Source organism: Hetaerina americana, unplaced genomic scaffold (assembly GCF_022747635.1).
Source record: "Hetaerina americana unplaced genomic scaffold, ioHetAmer1.1.p SCAF_2, whole genome shotgun sequence".
Lineage (NCBI taxonomy): Eukaryota > Metazoa > Arthropoda > Insecta > Odonata > Calopterygidae > Hetaerina > Hetaerina americana.
The window spans coordinates 55679699-55696691 of record NW_027286763.1 but is presented as its reverse complement, the minus strand read 5'-3'; the positions used below and the strand labels follow the sequence as shown (position 1 = coordinate 55696691).

General features: G+C 34.8%; 1 protein-coding gene across 1 annotated transcript in view; it reads left to right on the top strand.

Moving 5' to 3' along the window:
* The window catches only part of IntS9 (integrator complex subunit 9), a 45357-nt gene extending 32274 nt beyond the window's left edge, over nt 1–13083 (top strand). Inside the window, exons 7-13 of the mRNA XM_071584707.1 lie at nt 2090–2270; nt 5681–5813; nt 8143–8245; nt 8322–8527; nt 10273–10458; nt 10647–10832; nt 12952–13083. Coding sequence (XP_071440808.1) covers nt 2090–2270; nt 5681–5813; nt 8143–8245; nt 8322–8527; nt 10273–10458; nt 10647–10832; nt 12952–13071 — 1115 coding nt within the window. The 3' untranslated portion in view covers nt 13072–13083. The remainder of the gene's footprint in view (nt 1–2089; nt 2271–5680; nt 5814–8142; nt 8246–8321; nt 8528–10272; nt 10459–10646; nt 10833–12951) is intronic.
* Nucleotides 13084–16993: the final 3910 nt, after the last annotated feature.

Here is a 16993-nt window from a genome sequence, read left to right as displayed (position 1 = left end):
TCAGTAAAAAATACTTGAATTATAAAGAAAAATTAGATTCTACATGTAGAAAAATATTACTAATGTCAATTTGTATTGCAAAAATTTTATCATTTAAGTGTGGATTAAGTAAAATGTTCATTGTCTGAAATAATTAGTTCTCTTTCATCCTAGAGCATGTGAAATTTGCACATCAGGTTGGGGGGGGGGGGGATAGTTCCTTCCCCTGTGCTTTCCCTGAATATACCCAAATTATCACATAGCTTGAGTGAAGCTGAGGGTACCCAGAGGCAACCTTGGGAGTTGAACCCAGGCTCTCTGGTCAGTAGCACAATGCTCCACCCACGGTACTCAAATATCCTACAATGATCTAATAGGCAAAGAATAATAATATTGCTCCTGTCTATGTTTTAGTTATCCTAGTGGATTCTTATAAGCCAAAGTATTATTTTAAATCCTGTGAGGCATATTCTAATTAATGAAGGTTTTATGCACTTGTACACATGTGCTTACTTGCCTTTGAACATCACCATTCCTATAAATATCTAGGAAATTAACGGTTATGTGGGGGTCGGGATGGTGCAGTGGCTAACGTACAGGCTTCCTACCAAGAGATCCTGCAGACAACAAATATTTTTCAGTGGTCTAGCCCATTCCATACTTGAGTGGAGAGCACTTTGAGTGAGAAAAAGACTGCATGTGAAGAAGACTAGAGTGCTTTTTTATCAGGACAATGCATCTACTCACTCTTTGGTGGTTGCCATGGCTAAAATTCATGACTTCGCTTCAAATTGATTGACCAATCACCGTATTCAACAGTTCTGGCACCCATTGACTTTTTCCTGTTTCCTAACCTTAAAGTTTCACTTAAGAGGACAGAGATTTTCATTGGACAAGGAGGTTACAGCATATGTAAATGCGTATATTGTGAAGAAAGATGTCAGTTACTATTTGGGAGGGTTTAAAAAGTTAGAGCATTGCTGGAAAAAGTGTTTCGACTCTCAGGAGACTATTTAAAAAAATAAATTTAAAGAAAAAATACCTCATTTATTTTTAAGGTCGGAAAATTTTCAAACTACCCTCGTATTATTGATTTTGGAATTCATTTGTATGCATCCATTGAAGGAAAGTAAAATTAAAAATGCATAACCCCAATCTTTAATCACATTCCTCTGTCCTGAAGCTACATGGCTTTTATGTAGTCTGGTCTGTTTTATAAAATTTTTTTCAAATGACATTTTTGTTTTTTGTTCATTCTAATGGATCAGTGCATCAAGTAAGCTAATGTCAAAACTAAATTGAAAATGTTTTGTTCATCGAAGCAATAAATGAACTCAAGTAGAGGACCCCATAATTATTCGAAATAGCTTTGTTATCATTACTTTTTCAGTAAATAACGTAAATAGTGTTATGGACAGTGATAAGAATCTATCTCAAAATGCAGATGTTTAAATATTCATTCTGAATAAAATGGTAAAGTGCATGGCCTTGCAATCCACAAGGTTTTCTTTATTTTACAAATACATGTTTGCAATCAAATGAAAACAAATTTTAAGGATGCATACTCTGTAGCTATTCATTCAATATGTAAAAAACAGGGTACTAATTGAGATTTGGCTGGAACACATGGCCACTCATGGGATATGAATGCTTAAATACAAAATGCTTATACCCACATACATTTCTGAAATCTCTGATTGACTTGGATTTAACTTGGGATAATATTAAATTGGGTTTACCGCATAAACATTGGGTAACAGTAGTCCAGGGGTAGAACGTTGGATTGCTGCCCGAAGGGCCCGGGTTTGATTCCCAGGCAAGCCTCTCTGGGCACCTACAGCTCCACCCAAGCAATGTGATTTTTTGGATACCAGATCTTCGCGGGAAATCATAACCAGCACCGGGAAAGGAACTGGCCCTCCTATCCTGATGTGTGAATTTCACATACTGTCAGGCTTAGTACTGGTTGAACTCTACAATCACCTACCAAACTGACCTTTGGGTTGATTACTGTGTTTATGGTTTTCATAAACATTAGTATTTCAAATATGATAGAATAGGTAATTATCTTCTTTTGAATTTTACAAATAATTTATTTTCTATTTAACAGCTGTAACATTGAGAAGTGGAGGCAGTGTGTTAATACCATGCTACCCATCTGGTGTGGTTTATGACCTTTTTGAGTGTTTATCAAGCCACCTTGACAATTCCGGATTGACACATGTTCCAATGTTTTTTGTATCACCAGTGGCTGACAGTTCCCTTGCTTATTCCAATATTCTAGCTGAATGGTGAGTGTTAAATACTTAATGACAATCTTATTTTTGTAAGACTCCTGACGTAGTAATAATTATAGGAAATTAAATCAAATATTAAAATAAATTAAGTTAATGTCATAATTTTCTCCTGATACAATTTAATTTTCACAATGCAGTGGTTTTATGCCATAGATTTTTTCTTTCCGTTTTAATGGTAAAAAAAAGTCATTACTCTCTGGATGGTTGCAATTTTTAAATTAAACATCTGTATGACGATTGTGTAATGCCTTCTTTGCAAATATCTATTAGTGTTATACATAAATCAAATTTGTGAAAGTACATCCATATTGACATACCTTGAGATTGTTGTTCATTAGTAATGAATGTTTGTCATTATAATTCAATCAAAAGAAAAACTAGATTTTAGTTAATTTCCTCGAGGCATGAAAGAATATTGATGAAATTTTGTGATGAATTGAACATTTTATATATTTGATATTGAATAGTTATGGTAAGAAAATAGATTTATGTAAATAAATAAGGATGTTTTTCAGGTATCGTAGTGAGGCAAGCATAGTGAATGCATTGTCAATATTTTATTATGATGCTCCTAATTTGAATTGCCTGCTGACAAAAAATCTCTGCACAGGTATATATGTTATACTTGTTTTGTGTGTTTTCAATTCCTCAGTTCAGAAAAGGAAGGAAATTCAATCTTTCAAAAACTAATGAAGTATTTATTTGGCAATCTTTGTATGAAGGTTATAATGCAATTAGTGTTTTCACTCTATAATTTTTAAGAATTCCCTGCTGCCTACAGCTGATTGCCTTCCTATTGAGAGTATTCTTAAAAAACTTGTCATTTAATTCCACGAATTAAGGGTTTTCAGGAGCTGACTGAATATTTTATGTATTTTCTATTATGTTTGATTGAAAAGTAATTTTCATCATTAACATCATTGTTATTCTAATGGGGTATTCTGATTTATGCCCTTGATGTTTTCAAATGTGGGTTATGCCTCATAAATATTTTGAAAAATCATTTAAATGAAAAGACTGTATGAAAAATGTAATTTTGCATTTATTGTTTTTTCTGGAAGTTAGTATTGAATATTTCTCTTTTGAATCACTTGCCATCTCATACTTAAGGTGCATTAGCAATGATAATTAAGCAAATTAAATGAGGACATTACATTGGCTAATATAGCTGGAAGTATTAGATATAGAGAGACCTGAGGCACTCCTGATGTGATAAAATTTTTGGTGGTAAATATGTATAGGTGGGGAAGTCCCAAAATAGGTTAATAACTGAGATTTTGCAAAATTTTGTAAGTTATCTGGGACAAAATAGAAAATACAATAAATTATTGCCCATATTGACAAATCCTAAACCATAATGTTAAGTAATTTCTCATTTTGTTATTCTATCATAAAAATATGCATTTTAAGTAGCCATAAATAAGATTGTGGAGCTACTGCACTCTCTTTCTCCAATGAGAAACACATCTTTTCAGGCAAAGCAATGTTTAAGAGGCACATGGTGAAAACAAATCAACATTTTTGTACTTAGCCATAGTGTTTTCCCACTGCTGATGGCTAGATACAATTTTATCATGCAGTGATGTACTCTGGGGCTTATGTACCCTGAATAAAGCTGGTAGCTCCTGTCTTAATGAAGTTTTTCAATAAAGAATGAGAAGGGAGACTTGTAGAACAAAGATTAACCAAGAAATTAAGCTGTGATAATTTGAAGCACCTGCTGGATGTCAACTAAGCTGAGCCAAAAGAACTTCATGCTTTTAGGACAGAAGATGGGGATAGTAATAGCAAATACTACATGTAGTAGTTTCACATGTGTAGATTTTGAGATGTGTTGTACTCTTAGCCAAGTGTTATATATTATAGTATTAGTTCGTCCTGCATGTTGAACTATGCAGTTTTTTAATGAGTAAAAATGGAAAAGTGGAATCAACAGCGGCAGTAGAGAAGTCAAAACACCCGACCCAGCTCATATTATGATCTTATCTATATATCAGTTTATAGATTAACCCTGTTGGGTGTGGAAACCAGTCACACAATTGAAAACCATGATGGAAGAACATAAAAAGCACCTGAGATTAGGATAATTAAAAAAATAAATGGTCTCAGAGTTAGACAATCAGTATCATGCCATCAACTAGGGTAGGGCAAAGTTACTATGTTACATGTATGGCTATAAGGAGTAAGGGGATCCGGGCGGTGTTGAATATTTTTCAGAGGTATCTCGATCCCTACTTGAGGTGCTTTGTGGAGGGCACTTTGAGTGAGTACGCCGTCCGTCGGATGGGACGTTAAACTGTGGACCCCTTGGCACCTTTCGTAAAGAGTAGGCTAATGCCGACGCCGGGTTTCTCTCCACCCTTCATCCTTTCCTGCCCATCCCCTATGGCGCAAATGGCCTTAGCTGTCGGTCGCCTCCCCTAAAAAATACTACTAGGAGTAAGGGGAGAGAGAGAGAAAGAGAGACTGACTTTGATGATTTATTTTCTCCTACATACATCAATTTACCTTGTGTGTCAATCCTTAATACCATTACATATGAAGGTCAGCCTCCAATGGAAACCTTGCATGTTCTTTAGGGATATTCATTTCCCTTAATGCTTTGCTAAGTATTTCCAAATCTTCAGGGTTTAAATGCTTTTTTAGTCATATTGCATCATTAATTAAGTCTTTCATTTCAATGTGGTATCACTCTCCCAAATACGCAGGCAATACCCAATTTCTTGAATGTCTCATGAAATAATGTTGTTTTGTAAAATCAGAAAATCTTTAGGTAAGCTTAAAGATGTGCGAGAGATGCTGCATCAGTAACTTTTAATGGAGTTATCTGCATTTTAGGAAAGCTGTTCAACTACCAAGCAGCTTAATTGTCAAGTCATGTAGTGGTATGAGTACAATGCATGCAATTCTGGCTAGTGATTTGAGTCCCCCTGGTGGTCCACTTTAGGATTTTACGGACTAATATCTTTTACACATACGTGTAATCATTGTTGTAAATAAGTATATACACACTTAATGTATATTGGATTAGAAAAGAGTAAAGAGCTCTCCCTGTGGTGAAATCCACCAGCCGCCACTGTTAAGTAACCTAATGTCAGCATTGACAAATGTCACCATGAATATTGTATCATGAATTTATTTACCTTTGATAGGGTTTCTCTGAATTATAACACTGACTATAGTCATGGATATAAGTACTTTTTTAGATCTGAGACAATAAAAAATACTTATCATTATTGTATTTTCAGCACATGATATGAAATACACTTGTTCCCAAATAATATATTTAATATACTACGATACATAATGTATATATTTTGGTATTCTCATTGTTGCTTAGCTCCAAGTAAATATTATGTAATATGAAATATATACTGGTATTAATTCGCTATCATTAATTTCAGGCTGTCACAAGCTAAGCAAAATAAAGTGTACCTACCTGAGGAGCCCTTTCCACATGCATTTTTAGTCAAAAATGGTCGCCTGAAACACTTCAAAAACCTTTATGCAGAAGGATTCAGCACTGATTTTCGCCAGGTAATATATTGAAAAATTATGGGTATCTTTTAGCAATGTGTATGAATGATTCAAGCATTAGCCCATTATTTGCAAACATTTTTATTCATAATTCATTTAAGTACAATGTAGCTCCTTAAATTATTTTAGTTAAATGAATACATTAAAACCCCATGCTTTTGCTAAAGTTTATTTTAAGTTCAGCCTATTTTTTAAGGTATGGTTTAGTTTCATAAAACTTGTTCATAATTCCACATTAATAAATACAACTATGAGATAATACCTAATTATTGAAGGATATAATGATACATTTTATTAAAAGGTACATTGCAGAATCATGCCAGCTACAATAAGTACCAACACTAACTGTAGGGCAATGTGGTGTCATGCCCTGCATATGCAAGAATTTTAAAGAGTATAAATGTCCTGAATGCATTGTCCCATGGAATTTAGTCAAAAAATAAGGGATGCCATGTAATTCCTGATGGTGGTGAAAAGTTAAAGATGAATTGAATATGTGCACTCTCCTTTATAAATCATTTGAATTATATTTCTGGCATATTAAGACATCCCATTCCAAACCATTCCTCATACTAAATATGAGTGTGCCCAATGGCATTTGATGAAAAAATTCAGTTGGAATATGACTGAAAATATTTTTCATACATTACAGTTAATAAATCACTTTTCTTCCTTGCATTAATTCCTTTGTTTAATATTTGTCATGGATATTACTTATAATTTTCTTGCTTAAAATAGTTAATGGACATCAAAAATCAAAACATGCATGGTGATCTAGCATAAGAATGAATGAAACAACGTGAGAATCTTATGTTCCACTTTGATTTATTTCTTTTAATCCCAGGCATATGTTGATATTAATCTCAGGTTTAAATCATCTGGCCTGAATAGTTTCCAAAATTTTGATCAAAATACATGAAAATCTGCCTTAAAAAGAATGGTCTTCAACCCTAAGGATGGTTGGTAGGTGAGGTTAGACCTTTCCTGATACAGCATGGCCTATACAGCATGTGAAATTCAGGCATACATATCAGCATCACATTCAGGTATATACATTGCATACCCTACTGTAGCAGGATTAGGTGGAACAGTTCCCCTGCCTTTGGCTTCCCAGGAAGGTCTGGTAGCCACAAAATTATACAGCTGTGGGTACCCAGAACTGAACCCTCCAGTCAGTAGATTAATGCTCCTGGTCTACATATTAATACAAGGCTTGTATAAAAAGTATAGGTAAGAATTGTTTCCTTGTGTGTTCTTGAAGTGCTAAATTCAGACCATTGGTTAAGTGTGTGCATGATCGTAGATTATATTGGTATTGATAAGATGACAGTGCACACCATTATCACTGAAAATTTGGCGTTAAGAAAGATCTGCGCTAAACTCGTCCCCAAGATTCCAGTCACACCTGCTCCTAAGGTAACCAACTACCTTACCAAAAACGGCATTGAGACGATTTCCCATCCCCCTTACAGTCATGACTTGGATCCAGCAGACTATTTCCTATTCTCAAAAGTGAAATCCTCCCTCAAAGGACACCACCATGGGATCCTAAAGTGCCATCAAAGAAGTTTGCATGCATACCCATAAGGACCTTCTGGAAACCATCCACCTGGGAGCTTTTGAATCATGGAAAGACCACTGGCTAGTTTGTCGATGCTCAAGGGGGAATACTTTGAAGAATCTTGATGCATTATAGCAATATCTGAAATAAATCTATTTTTGCAATTTTTCCCTATACTTTTCATACAAACCATGTATTTTTCAATTTCAAGTATACTATGCTGAATTGACTTCCTAAAGAGTGATTATGTCATCACCCTAAAAGAAACAAATGTAAGGCAGACAGATAAATAATAAAATGAAATTCCACATGTAGCCCAGGAGATGCCAAGACGGTGGTATTCTGACATGTGAATACAGAAAAGTAACTCGTGAAAAACTCATTTTATTTCTGAAAGAAAAGTATGAAATTCCATGAATGAAATGAAAATCCATTACAAGAGAGACTAAGGCTTGAGACACTTGGCCTCTGGTAATGTTTATGTAAAATTACATTTGAGCGATTAATGAGGGGTCACTGTAAAAAGGTTGCAGTGCAAGTGATGCTGAAGGTGGAGGGTTGAATATGTAGAGAAGACCATGATTTTTGTATCCAAATAGAAACATCTAATTTTTTTCATAAATTTTAATAAAGTGAAAATATTAAATGACTATATTTAACTTTACTTCAAGTAAAATTCTAACACAAGAACTAAGTAATGAATGATAGATTATGATTTAAACACCAAGTAATTATTTAATAATTCACTGTATTAATTTCCACTTTCAGCCATGTGTTGTGTTTTGTGGCCATCCTAGTTTACGTTTTGGTGACTCAGTGCATTTTGTTGAATTGTGGGGATCCAACCCACTTCACACTGTAATATTTACTGGTAAGTAAAAATTTTAATTGGCCTGCGTAAGAAATTGTTATTTTTCTTCATTAATTGATTTTTAATTTTGTTTCAGAACCGGACTTTCCATATCTCGAGGCTTTGGCTCCATTTCAGCCTCTGGCTATGAAAGCTGTTCACTGTCCTATAGATACAAGTCTCAATTTCACTCAGGCAAATAAACTGATTAGAGACTTGAAACCAACAACTTTGGTCCTTCCTCATCAGTATACACAGCCTCCGCCTACTGCAACTCATCGTTTGGATTTAGTGGTGGAATCGGTAAGTTTAGAGTAAAATTTGACGTTTTTTTATTTAGATAAGAGATGATCCAACATTCATACATTATTCATTATTTTTTTGCAGACAGTATCACCACTCTTGTTCTTGATTGCATTCATCGCTTCCTTTTAAACATTATTTGTTCTCTGTCAAGCTTCTTCAACTTTTGCCACAATGATCCTTAGCCTCATCTTTGCTCTCACAGGATCTTCAACCTCCTCATTATATGAGGCACTCCTTTTTATTCTCTCAAGAACACATTTTCCATGCATGCCTTCAGCACATTCAACAGTTTCTTTCAAACTTTCCCAAGCATTGCATTTTTTAATTTGTTCAATTCCACCCAATTTGAATTAAGCTTATCCTCCTGCATAAATTCATTTCACATATTGTTACATTTTTGTTTATCACCTTTTATTTTTTTACTCTCAATTGTTTTTACTCTCTTTTCTTGTTTGCTACCTGCTTTCTACCCAGATCAGCATTTGAAATTGTGAAGCAGCAGTTGGTTCCATATTCAGTCTCTTTCATTGATGATCTCGGTCTCTTATATTATACATGAAAGTTAAAAATGCTCCTGGAATCACCCCTTGGCCATATATGCAAATGAATAGACACAGTGGTACCTCGGCTTTCTGCCATTCACCCTGTGAAATTTTCAAGATAATCACTTTTTCATATTTTGTTTTTGCCTCCAGGTACAAACTTATTTTAATATACAAACTGGGATGCTTTTCTAATGCAATCTATCACATATTACTTGATCAACGTAGTGAAATTATTTTAATGAGAGCACTTCCAATGATGACATTGAGAACATTTCCTGCTGCACACTTTAAGAATCACTGTAGCTTGTGTGCGCATTCAGTGCTAAGCCTTCTCAATTGATTGATGATTGTTATTTTCTATGTATCTAATGTGTGACGAATGCTTAACATATTTGCAATTACATTATTTTTATATCTTCAAGACAAAAAAAGTATCTAATGACAGCCAATCAAAACTAAACTATAAAACTAGTTATAAGAATTTAAAAAAATTAAATGGAGATGGTTTTTAAATAAAAAGAGTGTCAAATGAAAGTTCAGAATTTTAATATTTGTAATAATTTTACTCATGCTTTTTTGTATTTTCTCTTAAATTTATATATCTAGGAATGAATTGATTTCCCATCAGATGAAATGGAAAATTGGGTTTTGAAAAAGAACTTTTAAAGATATGAATGACAGGGAAGAACGAATTACAATTTTTGTATGTTTGCAAGTTGGGATACTGCTGTGTGCCTAAATCACATATTCTAGACAAGTAATTCTTTTTTTCCATTTTTCTTGCTAATATTTACAGTATTCTAAAAGTCATTTCTTCACACTTTTGCCATCCTGCAATGAGCAAAATTAAAGTTTGATAATACTCCAGGTCAATGTTAACTATTCCTCATTAGATTCATAGTATCAATTTAGAAAAGACTCCCTTGATAGCCAGCATAACCTTGCCCATACCGTACCCTTAGGAGCCATCTGTGGTGTACTAATACATCAGGATGCATGCATTTTAATCATATACATATTTATTTTGTAGTATTTCAGTCTCTACTCAATGATACATGGAACCAAAAATGTGTATTGCAGAAAATGCAGTATTGATGGGGTACTGCTGGGATACAGGAAGAAAATAACCTTATAAACCCCTGTTTCTTCATTAGATATTTTAGTGATATCCTATGATAAAACTTCTGTTTTTTGTAGGAAACACCACCCATTCCTTTTAAAAGGGGAGAAGTTTTAAGTCTCCCTTTACGTCGCAGACAGGGACGAGTTGGTTTAGAAGTTGAACTTGCTGGACGCCTAATACCAACTGAGGTAAAGCCAGGTATTGCCTTGGCGACCCTCACTGGTGCTCTGCATGTACGAGACAATCAGCATGTCCTTAAGGTATTATGAAAATAATTCTGTACCTTTAGATTTTGAAGTAACAGTATTATATTATTTACAAAGAACCCCTTGCTTTGTTTCCTGCATAATGTGCAATCTACAGTGATGTCTTCTTCACCCATTTGATTACATCCCGTACTAATTGAACAGCCCTTTCAAAACTTTTTATTTTATGGCATTCTTTGTAGGTTTTGGAAGATCCTGAGAAAGCATATCCTGCCAAGAAAAAGAGAGTTGAAGAAGTCCTTAAGAGGAAGCCTACAGGTTATACTTGGGGATCTTTGGATATTGATGATTTTATTCAGAAAATCACTCAGGAGGGAATAACTGATGCCAAAGTTGAGCAAGGATCAAGTGGATACATAATTCACTTGGTATGTGGTGTAACTTATATTTTAGCTCTATTGGTATAATTAGGACAATGCTCTACAGATAATAATTATAGTGGATTCATTCTATGAAATCTTGCAAACATTGTAGGTGTAAATATCCTGAAAATGGTTTACTATGGCAACTTTCAGTCACAAATGAGCTATGGAATAATTTTTTCGGGAGCATCTCCTGGCTTCTGTAGAGTTTTTATAATGCAAACAAGATGTATACGGTATATAGCAAAAATACACCCATGGCAAACCTTATTTTCAAGAATAGAAAATTCCAACTTTACTTTTTTGTATATTTATTATTTATGTATATTTGTTATGGGCGGGTCGCGGTAGTCCAGGGGGTAGAGCGTTGGACTACTGATCCCGGGTTTGATTCCTGGGCAAGTCTCTGTGCACCTACTGCTCCACCCAAATTATGTGATTTTTCGGGTACCAGATCTTCCTGGGAAACCATAACCGGCACAGGGAAAGGAACTGGCCCCCCATCCCTGATGTATGAATTTCAGCCGCCGTCAGGCTTAGTACTGGGGAAACTCTACCATAACCCACCAAACAGACCTTCGGGTTGATTACTGTGTTTGTGTTATGGATAATATGAAACAACAAATCACCAATGCTCAAGTACATTGGCATAATACTCGAAAATGTGTTGATGTACATTTGTTCTGCCACTCTTCTGCTAAGTATGGTAAGAGTTCCTTTCATATGGCCATCAAAATTTTCAACTAGCTGCCACCAGGCAAAAAATCTGCTTCTTCTAGGGGTCATTTAAGAAATATCTTAAGCATTTTCTGATAGATAAATGCTTTTATAGAGTGGAAGAGTTTCTGGAGTCTTCAGAACACTAAAAGAGCTGATTGTTTGTTCTCTTACTTGTCCAATATCTTACTTCGTGAAATCTTGGAACCAATAAATATTATTATTATTAATAATACAAATGGCAGATATTCTGATTAGCTCCAACCTCCCTAACTTAAATGGTGATGTGCAGTGCTGTAATTAGACTATAAAAGCAGCCTTTTTATTACCTTACATCACTCATAAATATTCATTAGGGTAATAATAATTTGGAAAATCATATCAAGAGAAAGTGAATATTGATGTGTTTTTTTAAAATAACCATTGAAAAGAATTGCAGACATGAAAAGCAGGGTGTCCACAAATCTGGAAATTAGCAAAATTCTGGCAATGTGACTTCTGAAAATTCCGGGTGATTTGACAGATTTCCTAGCAAAATCAAACTTTGACACGTTGCTTCGTAAAATTCCTTGCCTATTTTTTTGGGATGCCTTCAAAAAATTTTGCTGATTTGCTTATTGGTGTTTTTGCTCTTTTTTGCCCTTATTTGACAATCCATTGAGATAAAAAATAAGTATTAAAAATTTGTTCTCTAAAAATATATATTTAATGTTAATTTTTAGTGTTGTACCTCTATATTTGTGTTTTTGTTATTTGGAGGAAATATGTCATTTTTTCCTTGGCTGTATAGTTGTCAAGAAGTAATATGTTTGTACGATGGTTTTCAGGCTTCATTTAATTCATTGGGACTGAAAACCTGACCTTGCCACTGATAATTTCTTGTTCAAGTGTACCTTATACTGAAAAAATAAAAAATACATCTATATTCTAGGAAATTCTTGTTTCTCTAAGGGAGAGTGAACTGTCTAAAACTTGCGATTTCTAAAGAATTTTTTTCTGGGATGATGTACTTAAAAGTTTTATTAAAATCACCGTAATTACACATTTTTCCACCTTGTAGTAGATGTTAGCCAATGTTTTTGCCATCTCTTAGAGATCAACTTGCCTTGTCATTTCTGGCACAATAATTAACACCACATAACCAATAGTTGCCTAATAAAATAGTTTTAATGGGGATGTGGAACCCATTTGTGGACTGAAAAAAGGAATTCCTATAAAGACTGGAAAACTCAAGGATTTTCTTAATATTTGCATAGTAGGCACCCTAATGCATATATATGGATTAAATAAAAAATTTGTCCTCCTTTTTCAAGGGAATAATTTTTAAAGTTTCTAGCTTATGATTTATAAAAGATAAATGTAGTAGAGAAAAATGATGACATTTTAATGTTTGGATTTCTACTTTCAGCAAAATGAAGATACCTTGATTCAGGTAGAAGACCATTCAACACACATTTACTGTGAAGGTGAAGAGCACCTGAGGTTAAAGCTGCGAAATATACTTTTACAATGTTTAAATAAGTTTTAATTAAAATTTTGATGTGTACAGAACGTCTTTTTCTGGAAATTTCCTCTCTCCTCTGAAAGAAGCATTCGCTTGGTAAAGTAATCAACCCAAAAGTTAGTTTGAAATGAAGGACAACTTTGGGATTCCGTTAACACAAGTGTGTTAAATTACAAAGTTACTTATTTCATTTCAATATGCTATGTAAATTCCATAAAGTTATAACAGAGACAACAAATTTCCAAGGTTAGTTTGTTCTGTGAGGGTAGAGCTTACATCATAGTAAGACTTGTATCATTTTGATATTATTCAAATGTTCAGCGTAGAGAGGGTGGTTATTTTTCCTGTCCCTTATGTGATAAATAAGGAAGGAGCATCAAATTCATGTGAAATAAGTCATAATTACACACATTTATACATATACCATTCTTCCTGAATTACAAGTTTGTGAAAATGACAGTGCTTTTTTCCAAAGTACCTGTATTTGATATCCTAAATTGGTTCAACTTTAGACTCTTATGGACTTACTCAGTCCATTTTTGGTCTTTTCTTCTTCTATCTCATTCCCAGATATTCCAATGTGTATTTGTGACACTTGCTTTAGAATAGCCCAAAAAACTCAAGATGAAGAAGAGTGATCTTTTGTCTGAGGCCTCATAAGATCATTAATAAGCACACCTGATTACCTCACCATACACATTGATTTTATCCTCATTCCTATCCATTTTTGTTCATTGAAGCATTTACTGTGCAATATAGTTGAATCATTTTGTCTTAAGCATGTATTCCTTGGATTCATGCTAGCCCTTGCTTGATTATCTGAAAATCTGTTTTATTGTCTACAAGTATTTGATTTGTAATAATTTCTGACTGCTGGAACAGTTACTTTATAATAATTATTATTATAAGTAATCTACTGCTTAATGTAGGTTTTGAATGGACACAACTACCAAGTAATTATCCTGTCACCCTTAAAAAAACAAAACCCATTATTTTACTTTGCAACAAGCCCATCTTCATCTCCCAGAAATCCCCTCTCCTTACCCACCAGACCTAGCACCTTCTCCTTTGTTTTCCTTTCTGTCCACTTAACCTTCCCCACATATACATTTCAGAAGCCTCCGGTCTGTGCCTATCATCCTGCTCCAGTGACCATATTTCCGCCCTATGTACGCATAACAATGATCAATAACAAAGTTTCAATTATCCTTTTCTTAACATCCTTCCTCAACATCCCTCTCATCAATTCTCTCCTCCTTGTGAAAGCTTCTTTGACTGATGCTATTCTCCTCAAATGTACCCAATTTAATCTATCAAGCACCTATCGAACTCAACAAAATAGGCAATACATCCTAATTGTATTTTATGTTCCTCTCTATTAGTGATCTCATTACTGCAATGGCAACATCTGTGCCTCTCCCATTCTTAAACCCAAAGTAATCAACCCCTAAGTAATCATTTGCCTTGATCTCCATCTTCTTGTTGATAATCCTAAGAGCCACTTTAGACACTGTGAAATCAAACTTATTGTTCTGTAGTTCTCGCATGATGTAGCCTTTACCTTTTTTTGGAATCAGAACTATCTGATGAAGTCTTCCAGCCAGACTCCTTTCTCATAAATGCTACAATCTAGTCCATAAGGGCTTCCTCCCCTATTTGCCTTGACCTTAACATATTCCGCATGAATGTTGTCTTCTCATATGACCTTATTTGATTTAATTTCCCTTAATGCCCTTTCTAAGCCTAACCTTGCTGGCCTAAGTTCTTTACCAAACAGTTCCATTTCTTTTGGATCTTTTCTCTTTTAACTATTACCTTAACTGACTTATTAACTATTATCACAGATCTTCTCTTCTAACTTCCCAATAGTGTTTTAACCTTCTTGTATAGCACACCAATTTCACCTTTCTGCAAACTTTTCTTATCCTCTCACTGCGTTTTCCAACATGCTTCTTTTGCGTAATTTGTTGCCTGTCTCAATTTATTATGTAACTTTTGGTACTTTCTTCTGCCTAGCTCTATGCTTACATTCTTCCATCTATCTTTCTTATCATCTCATCTGTGATCCATGGTTTCCTTGTCCTTTTCCCATTAACTGTTCCTATAGTTTCTTTTTTGGCTTTTGATATCCAATTCTCAATTCCCATTTTTCTTCGATAGTACTCAGCTCTTTACTGAGCTCCATGATATTCTCTAGCCTGCTGATACTCCTTCCTTGTCAATCCATTTCCTAATCTGCCGCCCCTACCTTATCTTTTTGCAATGGATGCTACACTTCATATGACAACACATGTAATAATATGCATATGCTATGCCTTAACCCCTCACACCAAGGATCTTTCTTCCACTACCTATCCATATGCACCACTCCACTTATACCCAGCACTGTATTTCTTCTAAATCTCTACCACTTACTCTTCACCAGCACTTAATTCACATTCAATTATAATAATTTCATCAATCAATGGATGTGCAATGGAAAATAGTAACACACCCTCATATGCAAACCTCAAACTTGGTCTCCTTCAAAATTTCATTACCTCTCTGCAACCAATATTTTGGGTAAGAAATATTGATTCCTTTTATAGCACATAACATTAATTCCCTTAATGTATTTATTTCTTCCCTCAATGTCTTCTCCTCTGACTCCTTCACCACCAAATATCTTGTTTTTATAAATAACATTTCTGGGTATCAACATTTCTTCCAAATTTTCAGCACCTCTGTCCACATAAATTGCCTCCTGTCATACACTAAACTCCTTCCCAAATCCATGTACCCGAATTTGCATAAATCCAAACTAACTTAATAATTTTATTTCTAAGACACTCTCCCAAGCCATGAAATACCCTCCTGAACAAAAAAATCCACAAATTTGAGCCCAAACCTTCCTCCCACACCCTCTTCATCTACACTCCCTACTTCCCAGGCATACAACTACTCAAAGCTATCCTGAAAGACCATTAATGCAACATGACCAACCATGGTAAATGCTACCTATGCCCTATAATCAGTTTTAAATGTCCCACCAACTTATAGGACACCCTGAAAACCACTAATTGTAGATATCAGTCACCGGCCACCATGGCATTATGTTCATGTCTGCCAGTCCTAAGGTCGCAGGTTCGATTTTCACCTGAGTGGGTTTTCCTCCACCTAGGGCAGGGGTGTTTGTAATTCTGTCCATCTTTATCATTTTTAATAGTCCGATCTAAAGGCCAGCCAAAATGTGCTGTTTTAAGGTCAATGCTAAATTTGTAAGTTCTCGGCCATTTCCAAATCCACACTCCATCAAGACAGATGTAAAGCCTTTCCCATTCTTTCCTCCTTTCACTACTCTCCCATTTTTTCCCATTACATTTATTGTCTCATGATTCTCCAGCAATATAATTTTCCAACAAAAATTTTTACTTTACCCATCCTACATTTGAGAATGCATGACATCCGTCAATATTCCTATCAACAATTACTGCAGCTACTGAAATGGTTCTTCCCCATCAGCCTATATGGATCTTAGTCTCTGAGGCTAGAGGACGAGCATAGATTTTGAGCCTTTTCAAATACAGGTGAAGAAATGGAAGAAGTTACATGTATGGAAGGAAGAAATAATTCTGCCCATTTAATTATTCACACTTAATTGGGATGAGATTGAAACTTCATAGGCCCTTCTTCCACCAATGTGAGAGAGAAGAGGGGAAAGTTAGGTGAAATTCAAAAAGGCAGAAATGAATGCACATCATATTGAATGCCTATGTAAGATGATAGGTTACTAATTCATTTAGGGGGTGTTCATGACCTGAAGTTTTCCACAGTAATCAATTGGCAAAATATTAGTTTTCCAGCCTTTTAGTCACCCACTGACGTTGTTTTCTCCATTATTAATTACGGACGAGCCAGCATTAACAGAAAAAAGTAATTTTTTTATCATTTAGTCTGTAACAGAACA